The sequence below is a fragment of the Chiloscyllium plagiosum genome, chromosome 31 (assembly GCF_004010195.1).
Source record: "Chiloscyllium plagiosum isolate BGI_BamShark_2017 chromosome 31, ASM401019v2, whole genome shotgun sequence".
Taxonomy (NCBI): domain Eukaryota; kingdom Metazoa; phylum Chordata; class Chondrichthyes; order Orectolobiformes; family Hemiscylliidae; genus Chiloscyllium; species Chiloscyllium plagiosum.
In genome coordinates, this window is record NC_057740.1 from 1632390 (window position 1) to 1655114 (window position 22725).

General features: G+C 42.2%; 1 protein-coding gene across 1 annotated transcript in view; it reads right to left on the bottom strand.

Annotated features, from left to right (window-relative positions):
- LOC122565075 (E3 ubiquitin/ISG15 ligase TRIM25-like) overlaps nucleotides 1–22578 on the bottom strand; it is a 30459-nt gene extending 7881 nt beyond the window's left edge. The window contains exons 1-4 of the mRNA XM_043720708.1: nucleotides 21995–22578; nucleotides 13827–13922; nucleotides 6207–6440; nucleotides 2604–2626 (exon numbers count right to left, since the gene is read on the bottom strand). Of these exons, the coding sequence (XP_043576643.1) occupies nucleotides 2604–2626; nucleotides 6207–6440; nucleotides 13827–13922; nucleotides 21995–22564 (923 nt within the window). The 5' untranslated portion in view covers nucleotides 22565–22578. The remainder of the gene's footprint in view (nucleotides 1–2603; nucleotides 2627–6206; nucleotides 6441–13826; nucleotides 13923–21994) is intronic.
- Between the last annotated feature and the right edge of the window lie 147 nt (nucleotides 22579–22725).

The following is a 22725-nucleotide window of genomic DNA, read 5'->3' on the forward strand; positions in this document are numbered from 1 at the left end:
GACCACTAGGACTCATAACAGCACACAAACCAACAGCCACTCTCAGACAACAACTGACCAGGACAAAGGTCCCGATACCCAGCATGAGCAAAACCAATGTAGTGTACAAAATCCCATGCAAGGACTGCACAAAACGCTACATAGGACAAACAGGAAGACAGCTAACGATCCGCGTCCATGAACACAACTAGCCACGAAACGACACGACCAGCTATCCTTAGTAGCCACACACACAGATGACAAGCAACATGAGTTCGACTGGGACAACACTACTATTATAGGACAAGTAAAACAGAGAACAGCCAGGGAATTCCTAGAGGCATGGCACTCATCCACAGATTCTATCAACAAACACATCGACCTGGACCCAATATACCGGCCAATTGCAGCGGACAGCTGGAACTGACAACCAGAAGCGGCAGATTCAAACCACTATAAATGCCGGAGGAAACAACACAGAAGCGCTTCACAGGAGGCTCCCAAGCACTGAGGATGTCACCTAGACAGGGGACTAAATGTCTGTAACACAAATTCCCAGCTCAGCGAACAGAGCCACAAAAGTTAGTGGTATATGGTTGAAAGCCCACTTTGGGGTCAAATAAAATACCATAGTTGAAAACGCTCTGGTTCAGCCTCAGGCAGTTTCCAGAAACAGGGATGGAGTCTGCGCCTAAGGAATAAAGTTTGTGGCAATAACTTCAGTTTTCCAAATATTAATTAGACAAGATTTATACTCATCCATCTGCTTATCCCTGACAATTTCAAGTCAGTGAAGGATCTGGAGAGTTGCTGGTCAGATAGAGCTTAGTTTCATCATTGTATATGTAGAAGCCGTGCTATGTATTTGGGTGCTGGCACCAAGGTGCAGCACATCAATGAGAAATAGAGGATGACCAAGAGTAGAACCTTAGAAGACAATTTGGGTGTAGGAGCAGTGAAAAGAAAAGGCCAGAGATGCCAACTTTTAGAATATGATCAGATTGAAAAGACTGGAACTGAGCAAATGCAGTCAGTCATAGAGGTCTTACAGCATGGAAACAGGCCCTTTCATCCACTCTGTCCATGCTGCCTGCTTTTCACAATTAATCTAGTCCCATTGCATACATTTGATCCATATCCCTCCATAGCTATCCCATCCATGTATCTGTCCAAATATTTCTTAAATTGCAAAATTGTACTCACTTCTACCACCCCCTCTAATAGCCCGTTCCAGACACTCATCACCCTCAGCGTGAACAAACTGCCCCTCCTCACCCTTTGTACCTCTCACCTCTCACCTTAAACCTATGCCTTCAAGCTTTAGACTTCCCTAGATAGCATATCTACGCCTCTCATGATTTTGTAGACCTCTATAAGGTCATTCCTCAATCTCCTATGGTCCAGGAAAAAAAGTGCCAGCCTATCCAGCTGCCCCTCATAAGTCAAACTTTCCATTCTCGGTAGCATCCTAATAAATCTTTTCTGCACTCTTTCTAGTTTAATAGACCCTTTCTGTAGTAGGGCAACCAGAACTGCACACACTACTCCAAATGTGGCCTCACCAACATCTTCTACAGCTGCAACAGCATGTCCCAACTCCGATCTCAGTGCTCTAACCAATGAAAGCTAGCACGCCAAAAGCCTTCTTCACCACCTTGTCTACCTATGACTCTGCTTTCAAGGAGCTATGAGCCTGTATCCCTAGATCTCTTTGTTCTTTAACACTCCCCAGGGCCCTACCATCGACTGTGTAAGCCCTGCCCTGGTTTGACACACCAAAATGCAACACCTCACATTTATCTAAAAGAAACTCCACTTACCCAGCTTCCTCTTCGGAAGGCTTTTCCCTCCCAGCTGGAGCAGTGCAGGTGGATAATAGTGACATCAACTGTGTCAAAGGCTGCAGTTTGTGAGGTGTCAGGAGGGTCAAGTTACCTTTGCTATCGTCACATAGGAGGTTATTTGTAGATTTGGTAAGGGCGGGAAAGTTTTTAAGAGGGAAGGATGAGACTGTTGTTGAGACTACTACTCAAGAGGTCAACAGCAACAATTGCTTCAATAGGCCATTTGGAAGATGCCAGGAGACACAAAGAGAAGCCACAGACTTATGGAAGAATGATTCAATCCTGGATCAGCAGCAGGAAAAACAAGGAGTAGGAATCGTTAGGGAAGGGATTTGGGAAAAAAAGAGTATCTCAGGGGAGGAATGAAAGCAGGAGTAATGAGAGAAGAGAAGAGTCAAGGAGGAATTGAGAGAAAAGAAGTGAAAAGACTAAGGAGAATAATTGAGTGGAACTGGTACCAGTGATCTCAGGTTGCAGCAGCCACCAAAGTGCACACAAGTGGACAGAGGGAAACCGCAAGTTACATCAGCGTGAACATAAATTAGAATACACAGAGCACAGACTGACATTCATCAACAGCACGCTGCAAGTGTACGTTAGTTTGAATGAGGACAGTATTGGGTACAATTTTGACCCTCCCTATTTAGAGCAAAAACACAACCAAACTCACTCATAAATAAACAAATATTGAAAGGTACTAAACTACAAACCTCAGAAATGAATTAAAATATGGCTGACAAAAGGAATTATTGGAGAACTGAGTAAATATATGACTCTTACCGGTCTGCCATGGAATTGAGACCCTGGAATGAAACACTCATTGTAAATAACATCATCAAAATTAACTTTAGTATATAAAATAACATGTTCAATCATTCAAATATTGCTTGTTCCAAATTTTTCACTATATATTTTATTATTTTCTTTTATTTAAAAAGATAGAACTTTGTGGTTCTGAAGAAAATGGAGCCCGGGTGTCTCTGACCTCCCTTTAAAGTTCTCACACTTTCCTGTAATTTCTGCAGATTTGAAAGAAGTGTCAGACAATTAGTGCTATAACTGCAGAGATCCTTCAGCATGATCTGGACAGGCAAATCAATTGCAGGTGCAGTATAATTTGGATAAATGTGAGGTTATTCACCTTTGGAAGCAAAAACAAAAAGGCAGATTCCCACCTGAATGGCTGTACATTAGGAGAGGGGAGTGTGCAGTGGGGCCTGGGTGTCCTTGTGCACCAGTCACTGAAGGTAAGCATGCAGGGGCAGCAGGTGGTAAAGATGGCAAATGGTATGTTGGCCTTCATTGCCCGAGGTTTCGAGTACAGGAGCAGAGGTGTGTTCTTGTGAGGCCGCACCTAGAATATTGTGTGCAGTTTTGGTCTCCTTTTCTGAGGAAGGATGCTCTTACTCTCTCTCGAGTGCAGTGGAGGTTTACCAGGCTGATCCCGGGGATGACGGAACTGAAGTATGGGGAGAGATCGACTGACTAGGTTAGGATTGTTTTCACTGGAGTTCAGATGAATGAGGGGGATCTCATAGAGACTTATAAAATTCTAACAGGATTAGACAGGGTCGATACAGGGAGGATATTCTCGATGGTGGGTGTGTCCAGAACCAGAAGTCACAGTCTGAGGATTTAGGGTGGACCATTTAGGACAGAGATGAGGAGACATTTCTTCACCCAAAGAGTGGTGAGCCTGTGGAATGTGTTACCTCAGGAAGTAGTTGTTGCCAAAACAATGAATATATTCAAAAGGTGGCTAGATATAACACTTGGGGTGAATGGAGTCAAAGATATGGGAGAAAAGCAGGATTAGGCTATTGAATTGGATCAGCCATGATCATGATGAATGGTGGAGTAGGCTCGACGGGCCAAATGGCTTTCTCCTGCTCCTATCTTTTATGTTTCTATACCTATCTCTTTTCACTGGGTTACAACCTGAATTTAGCCATTTACTCCCCTTCTCGTTGCAGGTTGCATTGGGGATTTAGCCCTTACTCCACGGCTTCACCAATTTCTCAGTGGTAAAATTCCAGGTGCTGAAAACATCATTTTTTAAGAAGCTATCTCAAATTACCCCCCTTTCTATATTCTCATAGTTAATCAGACTTTGCTTGCTCGCACGGATTTCTAATTCCTTTTTGAACATTAATGATTGAACCTGTTGGCAATGGGAATTATCGAAAATCCACAATGAGCCATAAACATTTCTGTCCATTTCAGAGAAACAATTGGTTATATAGCTTCAGGGAAACCATTCCACAACCATGGGACAATACAAGGAGATGGCCTTCATGCACTACAAGAACTGGTATGGAGATTTAACCCACATTGTTAGCATGAATCTGCACTGGACGTTCGACATCTAGCCAACAGAACTAACCAACTTCGACAGTTCAGATCTAAAAGTAAATGCAACTCATCACAATGCAGCGTGTTATTAAAAACTCACCACCGTTCCTTTCACCAGTTAGCTTAAATGCATATCTTCTGTTTAACTAATCTCTTGCGGATGGAAATTTCATTTTTTAATTATGTCAAAATCATCCATAATTTTGAAGATGTCTGTTCTTAAGAGCTGAAAAATGTGTTGCTGGAAAAGTACAGCAGGCCAGGCAGCATCCAAGGAGCAAGAGAATCGACGTTTCGGGCATAAGCCCTTCTTCAGGAATGAAGGGCTTATGCCCGAAACGTCGATTCTCCTGCTCCTTGGATGCTGCCTGACCTGCTGCACTTTTCCAGCAACACATTTTTCAGCTCTGATCTCCAGCATCTGCAGCCCTCACTTTCTCCCTGTTCTTAAGAGGTGATGATAGCAAAGTGATAATCTCACTGGCATAGTAATCCAGGCGATCCTCTGGGGACAGGGGTTGAGTTTATGGCAATTTATGGAATCTTAATTCAATTAATAAATCCAAAATGCTAAAGGTAGACTCACTTACAGTGACTATGATTAGATTAGATTCCCTACAGTGTGGAAACAGGCCCTTCAGCCCAACAAGTCCACACCGACCCTCCAAAGAGTAACCCAGACCTATTTCCCCTAACTAATGCACGAAACTCTATGGGCAACTTAGCATGACCAATTCACCTAACCTGCACATCTTTGGACTGTGGGAGGAAGCCGGAGCACCCGGAGGAAACCCACGCAGACACGGGGAGAATGGGTGGCACGGTGGCACAGTGGTTTGCATTGCTGCCTCACAGCGCCAGAGACCTGGGTCAATTCCCGCCTCAGGCGACTGACTGTGTGGAGTTTGCACATTCTCCCTGTGTCTGCAGGGGTTTCCTCCGGGTGCTCCGGTTTCCTCCCACAATCCAAAAATGTGCAGGTTAGGTGAATTGGCCATGCTAAATTGCCCATAGTGTTAGGTGAAGGGGTAAGTGTACGGGAGTGGGTCTGGGTGGGTTGTGCTTCGGCGGGTCGGTGTGGACTTGTTGGGCCGAAAGGCCTGTTTCCACACTAAGTAATCTAATCCACACAGAGAGTCGCCTGAGGCTGGAATCGAACCCAGGTCCCTGGTGCTGTGAGGCAGCTGTGCTAACCACTGTGCCACCTCCTGAGCCACATTATTTGTTGTTTTTAAAAAAAAATCTGGTTAATTTTTTTAACTTGGTCTGGCCTACCTGTGACTCCAGGTCTACAGGAAAATGATTGAATCTGCTCTCTGCAATGGCCTAGTAAGTCACTCAGTTCAAGGGCTTTTAGGGATAGGCAACAAAGTTTGACCTTGCTAGGGACAACCACATCCTATGAAATAATAAAAAATTCTTTGGAGGAATGAATGTCCTTTGGAAGGATGAACAGAATAGCAAGAGGCTGTTAAAGATTAGCTTTACCAGAATACCAACAATGAGGTCATCCACACTTGTTATCATTGAAACGTTTGGAAATTCATTGCCTGTGGCATTTAGACAATGATGATGCTTACATTTCTCCTTCATCTGCTTTCCCAGTTGCTGTTACTTAATAAAAGCAAAGATGAATAAGCAGTTAAAATGTATATTTTAATAGAATATAGGAATTTAAGGGGTTGAAAAGGAATTAGGAACTTAATTCATCATTGTTATCCCTCACTTGCTCCTTGCCAGAAATACATCCCATTGTTTCCTGTCCTCACTTACATCAATTGTACTGCTAATTTCCTAATGTTTGTTACCAATTGGTTTTGAACTCTTCATAACAGGGAAACTTATTCCTAAGTAAAGTTTGCCAATTCTTTCCATAGTTCCATAAACTTCAGTTGGATGGCTGTCTAAACTGCTTAACTTTCTGATATTCCAGAATTCTAGTCCATTTACCATCTGAAGCCAGAGTTCATGTGTTCATGTTTTGCACACAATACTGTGTTATTGGAGACATTAAGAAAGGTGCAGTAATACCTGGATAAATACAAGATCTTCATTGTGTTTCAGAAGGTCACTGAGATCAGTAAAAGACTTTTCAAAGTCTTTCACTTTCTTTTCCAGATTGCAGATCTTGACATCAATCTCTGTAGTCACACGGCTTTGTTCACTTTCCAGGTATCGCAGTATCCGCCTCTCTTCCTTGTCAATGTGCTTCCTCAGTGTCTCATATTTCGCTTTAATTTTCATCTGTACAACTTTTTTCATGCTCTTAAAATGCAGAGGGAATTTTGTCACGAACAAGAACAGATTAATTCACCTTACTGTTGCAAAAATGAGATAATTTCCAATGAGAAAAAAATTCTCTCAACACCTCCCTCTTACTTAAGGCAGACACGATGATGCTGAAGGATAGATTGGTCACTACCATTTTTGACCTTTTTAACCAGATAATTTAATATCTGTCATTTTGAAAATGACAGCACTCAGGATTAAAGATGTAGTCGGTCATTTGTTATCAGATAGAGTCACAGACAGAATCATGGTTTTGTGAAAGGGAATTGTATTGACTAATGACGACCTATGAAGCAGGTTGATAAAGGGTATTTGGATTTCCAAAAAGCATTTGATAAGGTGCTACATGCAAGGTTACTATGCAAGATCAAAGCTCATGGTAATGATATAATGTGGATAAAGACCATAAAACCATAACATATGGGAGCAGAATTAGGCCATTTGGCCCATCTACTCTGCCATTCAATTATGGCTAATGTGTTTCTCAACCTGATTCTCCTGCCTTCTCTCCGTAACCCTTGATCCCCTTACTAATCAGGAACACAACTATCTCTGCCTTAAATATACTCAGTGATTTGGCATCCACAGCTCTCTGAGGCAATGAGTTCCACAGATTCACTAGTCCCTGACTGAAGTCCCTTCTCATCTCAGTTCTAAAGAGTTGTGCTATCATTCTGAGGTTGTGTCCTCAGGTCCTGGTATCTCCTACTCGTGGAAACATCTCCACATACACTGTATACAGGCCTTTCAGTATTCTTTAAGTTTCAATCAAATCTCCCCTTACCTTCTAAACTCTATTGAGTGCAGATCCAAATTCTTCAACCACTCCTGATAAGACAAGCCCTGCATCCCCAGAATCATTCTTGTAAACCTTGTCTTGACCCCCTCAATACATTCTTCCTTAGATACAGGGCCTAAACTGCTCACAATGTTCCAAATATGGTTTGATCAGAGCCTTACACAGCCCCAGCAGGACATCCCTCTTTTGTATTCTAGTCTTCTTAAAATGAATGCTAACATTCTATTTGCTTTCCTAACTGCCTACTGAATCTGCATGTTAACCTTAAGAGATTCCTGAACCAAAACCCCTAATTCCCTGTATGCTTCAGATTTTGAGCCTTAGAATCATAGAGATGTACTGCTCAGAAACAGACCATTTGGTCCAACGTGTCCATGCTGACCAGATATTCTACATTAGTCTAGCCCCATTTGCCAACATTTGGCTCATATCCCTCTAAACCCTTCCTATTCATTTACCCATCCAGATGCCTTTTAAAATGTTGCAATTGTACCAGCCTCCACCACTTCCTCTGGCAGCTCATTCCATACACGCACAACCCTCTGTGTGAAAAAGTTGCCCCTTAGGTCCCTTTTAAATCTTTCCCCTCACTTATGCTCTCCAGTTTTGGACTCCCCTACCCTAGGAAAAGACCTTGATTATTCACCCTATCCACGCCCCTCATTACCTTATAAAGTTCTGTAGGATCACCCCTCATTTCTGGAGATTTTCCCCACTTAGGAAATAGTCTACGCCCTCTACTCTTCCTACGTTGAATTCCATCTACCCATTCCTCGTGCACTCACCTCGCCTATCCAAGTCCTTCTGCAACATCCCCACCTCCTCAACATTACCTGTTTCCCCACCTATGTTTGTATCAGTGCTGCTTAGCCCCATATCTAAGGAAGGATATGCTGGCCTTGGAGGGAGACCAGATGGGGTTTACAGGAATGAAGGGCTTGACTGAATTCTGGGTCTGTATCCATTGGAGTTTAAAAGGATGAGGGGGGAATTCCACTGAAACATTGGTAAAAGATTGGAAAACAGGATGAGCTAGTGGAATGCCATAGAGGTCAGTGTTGAGGCAAAACTATTTACAATCTATATTAATGCCTTGGATGAAGGGACTAACTGTATTATAGGTGGGAACGTAAGCTGTGAGAACATTACAAAATGTGTCCAAAGTGATATGACAGATTAAGTGAGTGGGCTTTAATTGGGAAGATGCAGAATAATGTTGGAAGATATGAGTTTGTCCACTTTTGGAGAAAGAAGAGAAAAACAAAATGTTTTGAATTGTTGGGGAACTGCAGAATGCTGTTATACAGAGGGATATGGATCTCCTGGTAGATGAATGACATGGGGTTAGTGTTTGGATACAGCAAGTAATGAGGGAAATAAATGGAATGTTGACCTTTGTTGAGCAACTGAGCAGTATAGTGATAGATAAAGAAGATGTGCTAAAAAGGCTGGCAGCACTCTAGGTAGAGAGATCACCAGGCCTGGATGAGATGCATCCTAGATTGCTGAGAGAGGTAAGGGAGCAAATTGCAGAGCCAATGACAGAAATTTTCCAGGCTTCTCTGAACATGGAGTTAATCCCGGGGACTGAAGGTTGCAACTATGACCCTGAGCCTAAGGATAATCCTGGAAACCTATCAGGTTGACATCAATGGTGGAAAAACTGATGGATAAGATAATCGAAATATACACTTAGAGAAAAGTAAGTTAATACTAGACAGTCAACATGCTTTGTTAAGGGAAGGTCATGGGACCTTTTTTCTTGAGCTCTTTGACAAGGCGCCACAGGCAGTGGACGAGAGTAGTGCTGTGGGTGTTGTGTATTTGAACTTGCTAAAAGCATTTGATAGGATGCACCTGGCAGGCTGGTTACCAAATTAGAAATGTTTGGAATTGATGGGTTCTTGGCAGCATGGATTAGAAGTTGGCTAAAAGGTAGGAAACAGAGAATAGGTATGGACTTTTCTCAGATTGGAGATGAAAGTGGTGTTCCCCAGGGATTGGTGTTGGATCCCTTGCTTTTTAAGATTTATTTAAATGATTTGGAGATGGGTGCTAAGAACAAAATCTCTAAATTTGCAGATGGTACTAAACTAGGGAGAGTAGATGCTGAGCAACTTCACAGGGATATTACCAAGTCCCTGGGCCAACACCTGGCAGATGAATTTCAATGCACAGAAATGTGAGGTAATGCATTTTGGTAGAAGAAACATGGAGATACAACAGAGGCTCAATGGTACATTTAAAGGGAATACCAGAACAGAGGGATCTCAAGGCTCAAGGGCATAATTCTCTGATGATGGCCAGGCATGTTGGAAGAGTTGTAAAGAAGACTTATAGGATCCTTGGATTTATAAATAGAGGCATAGGAGTATAAAAGCAAAGAAGTGATGCTACACATCTACAAATCATTGATCAGATCACACTTGGAGTATTGTAGTCAGTTCTGCATACCTTATTTAAAGAAGGATATTAAAGTTCAGGAGAGAGTGCAAAGGAGACTTCGCAGAATAATACCAGGAATGAGAGATTTTAAAAAACAAAGCGAGATTAGAGAAATTGGTTTTATTCTCCTTGGAGCAGAGAGGATTTATAGGTGACCTTATTGAGGTTTTCAAAATTACAAACAATGTTGACAGGGTAAAGAAAGATATCCTATTTCCACTCGTCGATATGTCAGTAACTAAGGGGTCACCACTTTTCAATATTGTCAGCAATAGAGTTAGGAGCGAGATGAGGAGAAACTTCTTTAGTCAGAGAATTGTTAAGATTTGGAATTCACTGCCTGGGAGAATAATGATGATGAATTCCATTGGAGGTTTCAAAAGAGAGCTGGATATATATTTGAAAGGGATGAAGTGAGAGGGCTATGGAGATGGGGCTGGGTGTCTGTTTTGGGAGCCAGTACGGATACAATTGGTCAAATGACCTCCTTTTGTACTGTAAGCCTCCAGACGTTTTATAACACTTTCAACAGCCCTCATATTTAATTGGTTTCTTGTCAGTGTGAATATTTTGATATGCCAGCAGATAAGAATAACTGATTGCCATGGCCAGTGGCCATAAAGAGAAATTCAAAAGAAAACAATAATCTCATTAGTATTTTCATGTTTAAGTCCTGCTTCATTTAAAAATGGACAACCTTGCTGGATTTATAAAATAGCCACAGCTGAACACATGATTGTATTTTCAGAATATTCTGAAGTAAAAATGTTTCAAAAATATTGGGTTGACACAGCATCTCATGAGAAGGAGGAACTGAAAGAAATCAGTATTGGTAGGGATTATGGGTAGGAAATTGATGAGATTAAAGGGCAATAAATACCCCTGGACTGATAATCTACACCCCAGAGTGCTTACGGAATTGGCCTTAGAAATAGTGAATGTTTTCTTGGCCATCCTCCGAGATTCTATAAACTCTGGAACAGATGCTATAAGCTGGAGGTTGGCTGATATAACCTCACTATTATAAAACAGTTAAGAGAAAACATGGAATTATTGAACAGTTAAGCCTGACATCAATAGTAGGGCAACGTCATAAAAGACTTAATAGCAGAACATTTGGGAAACAGTGACAAAATCAGATTAAGTTAGCGTGAGACCATAAGTCCATATCGAAGCAGAAATAGGCAGTTCAGACCATAAATCTGTGGCGATACTATGTCTTTAAGAGGTGTATTTTGTTCTGGTTATTTTTGAAGCGAAATTTTAAGGCAGAGGTGAAAAGCTGTCTAGTGAAAACTTGTAAAGTAAGCAGCCTATGAGGCCTTGGGACTTTGTTTAAAAGTTGAAACAATAGAAGCAGCCTGAATGGGTGTAGTCAAGCTGCCACAGAACCAGAAATGTTAGTTTTAGCTTTCAGCAGTTGTTGCTAGTGTCTCAGCAGGTTTTAGAAGCTGTAGTATGAGATATACTCGCTGTTATATTCGGAGTTTTCTCTTGATGTTTTCCTATTGCTGGAATTGCATATGAGACAAGCTCTTTTTCTGAATTTGTCTTTGTCAAGGGTGTGTTTATGGGATTTTACTACATTGGAACAGTTAATTAGTAATAGTTACTGTATCTATTATTTTATTAAGCATTTCGATGGAGTTACAGCTAAGTCAATTCTTTACCTTTATCTTTTCTTTTGCTTTATTTCACCTATAATGTAAGAATAAAGTGTGTTTTGGTCCACGTTGATAGTTTGAACAAACAAATTGAATCTGGAATTTTTACATTTACCTTTAAAATAAGAAAACTTCAGGTCCAGGCCACCTTCCTACCAAATAACAGATCCTATTCTGCCACTTGATCAAGGCTGGTAAATTTCTCAACCCCATTCTCCTGCCAAATCCCCATAACCCTTGATCCCCTTGCTAATCAAGAATCTATCTATCTTTGTCTTAAAGATAGTCAATGACTTGGCCTCCACAGCCCTCTCCAGGAATGACTTCTGTATATCCGTACCAAAAGGAAAATCTTGCCTGGCAATTACACATTAATTTTATGGGGGTATAATTTGTAGAGTTCATGGTGGGGGCAGTGGATGTATCTTCCATGATCTTTCAGAAGTCTTTCATTTAGGCCCCTCAAAAGAGATCAGCATGTAAAATTAAATATGTGTGAATGGATTGTGTGAAGAGAGAACTGGATAGTAGACACAAAACAAAAAAGGAATAAATGGGTCAATTTTGAATGGCAGCTAATGGGGTAACAGGGGGATCTTAGTACTTGGACCCCAGCTATTCACGAAGTATATTGTGACTTAGATGAGGGAACACAATGCACTTTCTTCAAGATGGCATCCGACGTAAAGTTAGTTGGGAGGTGGGGAGTGGGGTGGGGCTTGTGAGAAGGATAGAGAGGGATTCAGTATGATTTGTTTCACATTGAGTGCAGATGAATTATAATTTGGATAAAAGCGAGGTCATCAATTTTGATACCAAGAACAGAAAGACAGCTTGTTATCTGAATGGAGGTAGACTGGGAAAGGGGGAGGTGCAGTCGTACACAAAAGTTGCTGAAAGCATAAACGTACAGAGAGTGGGGAGTCCAGAACCAAGGGCCACAAGATGGGTCAAGCTAATACTTTGTGGAATTCCCTGCCAGAGAGTGGTTAATGTGAAAATATTGAATGTTTCAAGAAGGAGTTAGATAAAGTTCTTATGCCTGAAGTGATCAAAAGATTTAGGAGAAAGAGCGAATACTCAGTTGGGTAATTTGCCATGATATTGGAGACATGGAGACATATAGCACAGAAATAGACCCTTCGGGCCAACTCATTCATGCCGACCAAGTTTCCCAAACTAAATTAGTCCCACTTGCCTACATTTGGCCCATACCGCTCCAAACCTTTCTTATTCATGTACCTGTCCAAATGTCTTTTCAATGTTGTAACTGTACCTGCATCCACCACTTCCTCTGTCAGTTCATTCCACATACGAACCATTCTCTGCACCACAGGTCCCTTTCAAATCTTTTTCCTCTCACCTTAAAAATATGCCCCCTAGTTTTGAACTCCCTGACTTCTAGGGAAAAGATATTTGCTATTCACCTTATCTATACACCTCATGATTTTACAAACCTCTATGAGATCACCCTTCAATCTCCTAAGCTCCAGTAATGAAAGCCCCAGCCTATCCAGCCTCTCCCTATATCTCAAACCCTCCAGTCCCAACATCATCCTGGCAAATATTTTCTGAACCCTCTCCAATTTAATAATATCCTTCATATGGCAGGGTAACCCAAATTGTACATAGTACTCCAAACGTGGCCTCACCAATGTCCTGTACAGACTCAACATAATGTCCCAACTCGTATACTCAATGATCTGAGCAATGAAGGCAAGCATTCTAAACACCTTCTTAACCACTCTGTCTACCTGTAACACACCTTTCAAAGAATAATATACCTGAATCCTTGAGTCTCTCTGTTTGACAGCACCACCCAGGTCCTTATCATCAACTGTACAAGTCCTGTTCTTGTTCACTTTACCAAAATGCAATGCATTGCATTTATCCAAATTCAACTCCATCTGCCACTCCTCAGCCCACTGGCCCAATTGATCAAAATCCCTTTTTAATCTTAGGACAAACTTCTTCACTGTCCAATACATCACACATTTTGGTGTCATCCACAAACTTACTAACAGCCTCCTACATTCTCATTCAAAGTGTATATATTAAATGATGAACACCAGTGGACCTAGCAACAATCCCTGTGGAACACCGCAGGTCACAAGTCTCCAGTCCAGAAAACAAATCTCCACCACCATCCTCTACATCCAATTGACAAGCTCTCCCTGAATCCCATGTAATCTAACTTTACTAATCAGTCTGCCATGTGGAACCTTATCAAAATCTTTACAAATGTCCATGTCGACAACATCTACTGCTCTGCCCTCATCAATCATTTTGGTTACATTCTCACATGAATGAACTGACTAGCAAAGTGGTAAAAGGCTTTTGCCTGAAACGTCGATTTCGCTGCTCGTTGGATGCTGCCTGAATTGCTGTGCTCTTCCAGCACCACTGATCCAGTGACTAGCAAAGTGGTTTTGATGCTGTTTGACAGTGTCTTACCTGTGCATTCTTTTTCTCTTTGTGAAGATCACTTAGAGCAAGGTGAACTGCTTCGACATTGTTCCGAATCTTCTGAAGCTGATGTTGTAAATGATTCTAAAGTAGGAATATTGGAGACTTTGTAAACAATATAAAAGCCAGTTTTACTGCAAAGGAAGATTGCCATTGTGGGTCTGATGGTTTCATATTTAATCAATTATATGAAAAGTTGAGTTTGAATGATTGTGCAGTTTTTTTAAAGAAGTCAGTGAAAGATATTTGGAGGTTTTTTTGACAAGGTAATTCTTGTTTTTCTCATAACTGCTCTTTTTGATGGAGTCTTAGATTAGATTACTTACAGTGTGGAAACAGGCCCTTTGGCCCAACAAGTCCACACCGACCCGCCGAAGCGTATACCACCCAGACCCATACTCCTACGTTTACCCCTTCACCTAACACTACGGGCAATTTAGCATGGCCAATTCACCTAACCTGCACATTTTTGGATTGTGGGAGGAAACCGGAGCACCCGGAGGAAACCCACGCAGACACGGGGAGAATGTGCAAACTCCACACAGAGAGTCTGAGTTTACAATTGGTCGGGTTCCAGCTGCTGTTTTAGATGTTGTTTGAATAGTTTGGGACAGATGAAAAACAGAAACTTCCCAGTCCAGTTTTCCCTTCTGTGGAAAACAACCCTTGATGCAGGTTGATTAGATTACTTACAGTGTGGAAACAGGCCCTTCGGCCCAACAAGTCCACACCGCCCCGCCGAAGCGCAACCCACCCATACCCCTACATTTACCCCTTACCTAACACTACGGGCAATTTAGCATCGCCAATTCACCTGACCTGCACATCTTTGGACTGTGGGAGGAAACCGGAGCACCCGGAGGAAACCCACGCAGACACGGGGAGAACGTGCAAACTCCACACAGTCAGTCGCCTGAGGCGGGAATTGAACCCGGGTCTCTGGCGCTGTGAGGCAGCAGTGCTAACCACTGTGCCACCGTGCTGCCCACTGAGTACCTGAGTCTAGTACCTGGAGCCTGTGTTCTCCATGAAAAGCCTCTGAAAGGGTTTGTCAATATTTCATGAACAATTGTGTTAGCAAAGGTCCCAGAGGCCACTGCATGTGTTCAACAACATTTGTCTCTGTGTGCCAGCACATCAGACCAACATTTCAGCATCTTAAACATCATCCTTTTTGCTTTCAAGAGTTAAGAATTATTTGGTGGCTCAGTGGTTAGCACTACCACTTCACAGCACCAGGGACCCAGGTTCGATTCCACCCTTGGGCAACTGTTTGTGTGGAGTTTGCATGTTCTCCCTGTGTCTGCATGGGTTTCTGCTGGGTGCTCCGGTTTCCTCCCACAGTCCAAAGATGTGAAGGGTAGGTGGACTGGCCATGCTAAATTGCCCATGGTGTTCAGGGATGTGTAGGCTAGTTAGATTAAACATGGAAAATGCAGGGTTACAGGAATAAGGTAGGGGGATGGATCTAGGTGAACCCATTGGGCCGAATGACCTGTTTTCACACTGTAGGGATTCTATGAATTCTGTTAGCCAAAAGGATGTGTTTTTCATCTGCAGAGAGAAACCCATTTATTTTGAATCTTTATTTCTCTGTTTTAGGATATTGCAATGAGTATTAATATTTTCAGATTGCAAACTGTGTGTTGTAAGTGGGACAAGTTTTGCTTTACAGCAAATCAATAAGATTGTGCTTATTAATAAATACATATTGATGGACCTTTTTATTTTTAATCTAATATAAAGAAAGCATCAGATTAAGCACAGGAGGAACCAGGAAAAGCAACAACATTGATGTTGTGGGGTTAAAGAGACCCTTTACCATCTAAGTCATAACATCATTTCCATTTTGGTCTCAAAAAACCAAGATGCATGAAAAAAGCATCTCAGGAATCACATGAGAAACGTTCACTATTGACTAGGTGGACACGGTGGCTCAGTGGTTAGCACTGCTGCCTCACAGTGCCAGAGACCCGAATTCAATTCCCACCTCGGCTAACTGGCTGTGTAGAGTTTGTACCTTCTCCCCGTATCTGCGTGGGTTTCCTCCCACAGTCCAAAGATGTGCAGGTTAGGTGAATTGGCCATAGTGTTAGGTGGATTAGTCAGCGGTAAAACGTAGGGGGGTGGGTTGCTCTTCGGAGTGGACTTGTTGGGCTGAAGGGCCTGTTTCCACACTGTAGGGAATCTAATTTAATCTAAAATTGAAGACTTGTGTAAAAAGAGCAAGTGTCATGAAAACTACAGGAGAAATCAAAAGTACAAGGGAAAACTCAACAGAAGAAAGTGAGGACTGCAGATGCTGGGGATCAGAGCTTAAAAATGTGTTGCTGGAAAAGCGCAGCAGGTCAGGCAGCATCAAAGGAGAAGGAGAATCGACGTTTCGGGCATAAGGGCTTATGCCCGAAACGTCGATTCTCCTTCTCCTTTGATGCTGCCTGACCTGCTGCGCTTTTCCAGCAACACATTTTTAAAACTCAACAGAAAACAAGCAAGGAGGAGATTACAGAAATGGAAAACCACTAGCCTACTTGTGGCCAGAGAAATGTCAGTCTGGTCCTTCCAGCCAAATGATTGACTTTGATAGAAAATGCTTTTAATAGGGCACAGGATCAGACAATAGACATAGGACCAATACACAGGGGAATTGGTTTTTCTTCGTTTATAGCACCTTCGTCTCTGGTTAGAATGTGGTGGATGGAGTCCCATTCTAGGTTGACATGAAGGGAATTTTACATTGTTCTATCCTTCAGATCAGATGTTTTACTCTGATGATTCAGTAGGACATTTAAGATGCCAGTCAAAGAGCAGAACATTCTGCTACCACGGCCAACATTTCTCCCTTAGTTAATATTGTCAAAGCTGAGTTAAAAATCACACATCACCAGGTTATAGTCCAACAGGTTTAATTTGGAAACATTAGCTTTCGGAGCACTGTTCCTCAATCTTGTCAAAACTGCTGTGTGAGACATTGTTGGGACAAAATGCTACCTCTAAGAGTAATTCATTATGTGAAACAGCTTTTATAATCTGTCATGATCATGTTGGTCTAGAGGATATTTTTGGCTATTTAAAGTCTTCCAAGACTTCCTAGGTCCTTCATCATTGTGAAACATTAATTTTCTCTCCATAAAAACTACAGACCCCCTTGAGTATTTCCAGCATTTTCTCTTTTTGGATTCCTAACATCTGCAGTACTTTGTGCTTCAGGCGTTAGTTTGGCAGTCCAAATCTAACTTTCCAAGAAAGCATTTTTTACTAACACTTAAATTGCAATATAATAACAAGAGAAGATCAATTACAAAGAATATCTTTCTTTGAATGTTCACAGCCAGGAAGGAATGACAATGCTGACACGAAAGCCAACTGTAGCTGGTCAACCTCCCTTGGATTTGAAAGCAGCATTGGCTTTCTGACTGTGTATCATAGTTTTTACAGGTTTGAGATGGTTGAGAGCACACACACCATGCAAGGACTCTAATGTTAGATACTCCAAGAAATTACAATATCCAACCCCATATGTGGATTTCCAAATCAGGAGGGGAGTGATTTGAAGGAGAACTTGCAAGTGGTAGTGGTCTCATGTATTTGCTAGCCTTGTCTATTAGATGAACGTGGTTGTGGATTTGGGAGGTGCTGTCTAAAGACCCTTTTGAATTTCAGTGGCACAGCTTGTAAATGGTACACTCTGCTGTTACTGAATGTGGAGGGAGTGGATATGTCTGGATGTGATGCCAATCAAGCGGTCACTTTGTCCTGGATAGTGTCAAGCTTCTTGAGGATTGTCGGAGTTGTACAAATCCAGGCAAGTGGGGAGTATTCCATCATACTCCTGACTTGTGCCTTGTAGATGGTGGACAGGCTTTGGGGAGTCAGGAGGTGAGTTACTCGCTGCAGGATTCCTAACCTCTGAGCTGCTCTTGTAGCCATTGTATTTATACGTCTTGCCCAGTTCAGTGATAACATATTGATGTTTAAAGTCAGTTTCTGGTAAATGAAAACCCACAGGATGTTGATAGCGGGGGTATTAGTGATGCTAATGCCACTGAATATCAAAAAACAATGGTTAGATTCTCTCTTGCTGGAGATGGTCATTTGTTTGGTGTGAATGTTACTAGCCACTTGTCAGCCCAAACTAGATATTGTGCAGATTTTGTTGCATTTGAACGTTGTCTGCTTCAGTATCTGAGGACGTGTGGAATGTGCTGAACGTTGTGCAATCCATTGATGAACATCCCCACTTCTGACCTTATTACGGAGAGAAGACCATTGATGAAGCAGCTGAAGGTGGTTGGGCCTCTGACACCACACTGAGGAACTCCTGCAGAGATGTCCTGGAGCTGAGATGATTGGCCTCCAACAACCACAACTATCTTCCTGTGTGCCAGGTATGACTCCAACTGGTGATTCCCATTGACTCCAGTTTTGCTAGGGCTTCTTGATGCCATACTTAATCAAATATGATCTTGATGGCAAGGGCTGTCACTCTCACCTCTGGAATTCAGTTCTTTTGTCCATGTTTGAGTCAAGGCTCTAATGAGGTCAGGAGTTGAGTGGCTTTTGCAGGACCCAAACTGGATATCAATGAGCAGGTTATTGCTGAGCAGGTGCTGCTTAGTAGCACTGTTGATGACATCTTCCAATTTTGATCCACTGATGATTATCAGTAATAGGCCGGGTTGGATTTGTCCTGCTTTTTGTGCACAGGGCATACCTGGGCAATGTTCCATAATGCCAAATAAATTCCAGTATTGTAGCTGTCCTGGAACAGTGTGACTAGGGGTGCAACTAGTTCTGGAGCACAAGTCTTCAGTGCTATTGCTAGAATGTTGTCAGGGCCCAAAGCCTTTGCAGGATCCAGCATTTCTTGATATCACGTGGAGTGAATTGAATTGGCTGAAGACTGATATCTGTGATGGTGAGAGCACTGGAGAAAGCCAAGATGGATCATTCCCTTGCCATTCCTGGCTGAAGAATGCTGCAAGTACTTCAGCCTTATATTTTGCACTGATGTATTGGACTCCTCCATTATTGATGGTGGGAACATTTGTGTAGGCTCCTCCTCCAGTGTTTAGATTTTTTTTATTTTTTTTAGATTACTTACAGTGTGGAAACAGGCCCTTCGGCCCAACAAGTCCACACCGACCCGCCGAAGCGCAACACACCCATACCCCTACACTTACCCCTTCACCTAACACTACTGGCAATTTAGCATGGCCAATTCACCTGACCTGCACATCTTTGGACTGTGGGAGGAAACCGGAGCACCTGGAGGAAACCCACGCAGACATGGGGAGAATGTACAAACTCCACACAGTCGCCTGAGGCTGGAATTGAACCTGAGTCTCTGGTGCTGTGAGGCAGCAGTTTAGAAGTTTAGGATTCCAGTTTAGAAGAATGAGAGGAGATCCAATTGAGGTATATAAGGTGCTAAAAGGGATTGACAAACTAGATGCAGAGAGGACGTTTCCTCACAGAGACATACAGTCACACAGCACAGAAACAGACACTTAGGTCCAACCAGTCCATGCCGAACATAATCCCAAACTAAACTAATCCCACCTGCCTGCTCCAGGCCATTATCTCTCCAAACCTTAGAACAAGAGGTAATAGCTTTAGGATAAGGGGTTGCAGATTTAAAACAGAGATGAAGAGAAATTACTTTATGCAAAGGCTCATGAGTCTATGGAGTTCACTACCTCAGAAAGCGTGGAGGCTGGGATATTAAACAGACTTAAGGAGGAGAGAGAGATTTTTTTATAACTAGTAATGGGTAAAGGGTCATGAAGAGAGGGCAGGAAAGTGGAATAGTGGCCAAGTTAAAATCAGCCTTTATCATATTAAATGCTTCTACCTGGAAGTCAGTGTTGAGTGGGGTCCCGCAGGGCTCTGTTCTTGGGTCTTTGCTCTTTGTAGTTTTTATAATGATTTGGATGAGGTGATTGAGGGGTGGGTTAGTAAATTTGCAGATGACACAAAGGTTGGAGGTGTCATTGATAGTATAGAGGGCTACTACAGGCTACAGCGTGACATAGACAGGATGCAGAGCTGGACTGAGAAATGGCAGATGGAGTTCAACCTGGATAAATGCGAAGTGATGCATTCTGGAAGGTCGAACTCGAATGCTGAATGTAGGATTAAAGACAGGATTCTCCCCCCTAGACTTTCAAATTGGCACAGATTAATTATGGAATGTATTCCCCTTGACTTCCTTACAAATATGGTGCACTGAAAGACCGAATTATTTTATAAAATATGGCAGCCCTTCTTGAATTACATAAATACAGATATTTCGGCTATCCTAACAAGGGCTTTTATTTAATTGAGATTACAAACCTGGCTGGTCCGGGGCCCCTTAGGAGAGGAATCCCGCACGAATACGGGTTTTATTACATCTGATGTTAACACATTATGAGCATGTAAGAGACTTAAATATACACTCTGGTTAGTTGTAGGTTAGATTAGTAGATAGTTGAGTTTTGTATTTTTTTCTTTTTCGGTATTTTTTTTTCTTTTGTTAAATTTTGGCTATTGTATATTTGATTTAATCATATATCAATGTTTAATTTGAGAGTTTTGTTTATTTTTGTAAACTTGTAAAAATGTTAAATTTCTAATAAAAATATCTATATAAAAAAAGACAGGATTCTTGGCAGTGTGGAGGAACAGGTGGATCTGGGTGTGCAACTACATAGATCCCTCAAAGTTGCCACCCAAGTGGATAGGGTTGTTAAGAAAGCATAAATAATGAGAGGAATGGATAGAGTCAATAGCTAGAGACTTTTCCCCAGGGCAGGATTGACTGATACGAGGAGTCATAGTTTGAAGTTATTAGGAGGAAGGTATAGAGGAGACGTCAGAAGTAGGTTCATTACGCAGAGAGTTGTGAATGCATGGAATGCGTTGCCAGCTGTAGTGGAGGAAGCAGAGTCATTGGACACATTTAAGCGACTGCTGGACATGCACATGGATAGCAGTGAGTTGAGGGGTGCGTAGGTTAAGTTACTATATTTTACATTAGGATTAAACCTCAGCACAACATCGTGGGCCAAAGGGCCTGTTCTGTGCTGTAGTTTTCTATGTTTTATGTTCTTAGTGTGTCCCCACCCTAACCTGTGGACCACTTTGTGCTGCTCCTCATAGAATCCCTACATTGTGGAAGCCGGCCATTCAGCCCATTTAGTCCACACTGACCCTCCAAAGAGCATCCCACTCAGACCCATGCCCTTACCCTATTCCCTTAATCTTTCATTCCCCATGGCTAATCCACCCAGCCTGCACATCATTGGACTATGGGAGGAAACCAGAGCACCTGGAGGAAACCCATGTGGATACAGGGAGGACGTTCAAACTTCACACAAACAGTTGCCTGAAGATGGAATCAAACTCAGCTCCCTGGCACTGTGATGCAGCAGCGCTAACCACTGAGCCACTGAGCTGCTCAGTCTCCTTGTTGTTGCCAATCTCAATATTTTATAACATCACAATCATGTTTTTATTTTCTCATCATCATAGCCATCTAATGATTGGCCTAATGAATCATCAAGGAAGTAGAATATAGATGTGTGTTAATGGCAGTTGTCTTTCCCCTAGGATGGAAGATTTCAAGATGATGGGACACATTTTCAAGGTGAAAGGAGAGAGATTTAAAAAAAGACCAAGAGAATTTTTTACACAGAGGGTGGTTGGCATGTGAAATGAACTTCCTGAGAAAGTGGTGGATGTGGGTACAATGACAACATTAAAAGACATTTGGCTAGATACATGAATAGAAAAGGTTTGGACGGATATGGACTAGGAGCAGGAAGGTTTAGTTTAGGGACTAGTTTGGGTTGGGATTATATTCAGCATGGACTGGTTGGTCCAAAGGGCCTGTTTCTGTGCTGTATGACTCTATGACTTTATATATTAAAAGTAAAAATTAAGTCATAATTAAATCATCCATATTCCATTTTTAAAATTTCAGTAACAAACTATTGCATCAGCTAGGTCATATCCCTAATGCCGTATTACATTTGTATCATTAGACTTGAACTGGTTACACAGTGGTAAATTAAAGGGATGGAATCAAGTGTGTGTATGCCTCGCCATCTTTACCATAACTCTTCCTTAATGCAGTTAGTAATACAGTTTTGCAGTAATCATCACACACTTACCCTGAGCTCCTTCTCTCCTTCGCTGATGCTCCCACAATTATGGCCCTTGTGTTTCCCAAATACAGTGCAGAGAGTGCAGACACACACCTTATCCTCCTTACAGTAAATCTTCAGCAGCTCCTGGTGCTCTGTACATTTCCACTGGGACACATCTGTAGTGGGATCTACAAGGAGATGGCTTTTAAACACAGTGCTCTCGGTGTGATGCCTGAGGTGTTCCGGGCACATGGAAGCGTCACACTTCAGGCAGGTCTTCACTGCCGGCCGTATTTTCTCAGTGCAATAGTTACACAGAACAGCATCCTGGGAGACCTCCAGAGCCAGGTATTTCTGAACGATATTTGCCAGTTTAAAGTTCCTCTCAAGGCCGGGCCTCTCGGTGTACTCTGCTCTACATTCAGGACAGCAGTAAGGGGCTGCAGCCGTGTCATTCCAGGTCTCCTCAATGCAGCTTTGGCAGAAGCTGTGTTTACAGTCGAGTATCACAGGGTCCGTGTAAATCTCCAGACAAATAGCACAGGTTAATTCCTCCCCTAAAGCCTCCTGAGCTAAACCGGTTGCCATGTTCATGTCGGGGCTCTCTGAAATGCGTGCTGCTGTGTTACTGAAATTTATCTAAATGACAACAACAGCCTAGATCAGCAAAACATCTAGTGTTTGATCCCTTGTGTATAGGGTGTGTAAGTGCACCTGTTAACAGCTGTCCATGGATGATCTACTGACTAGTTGGC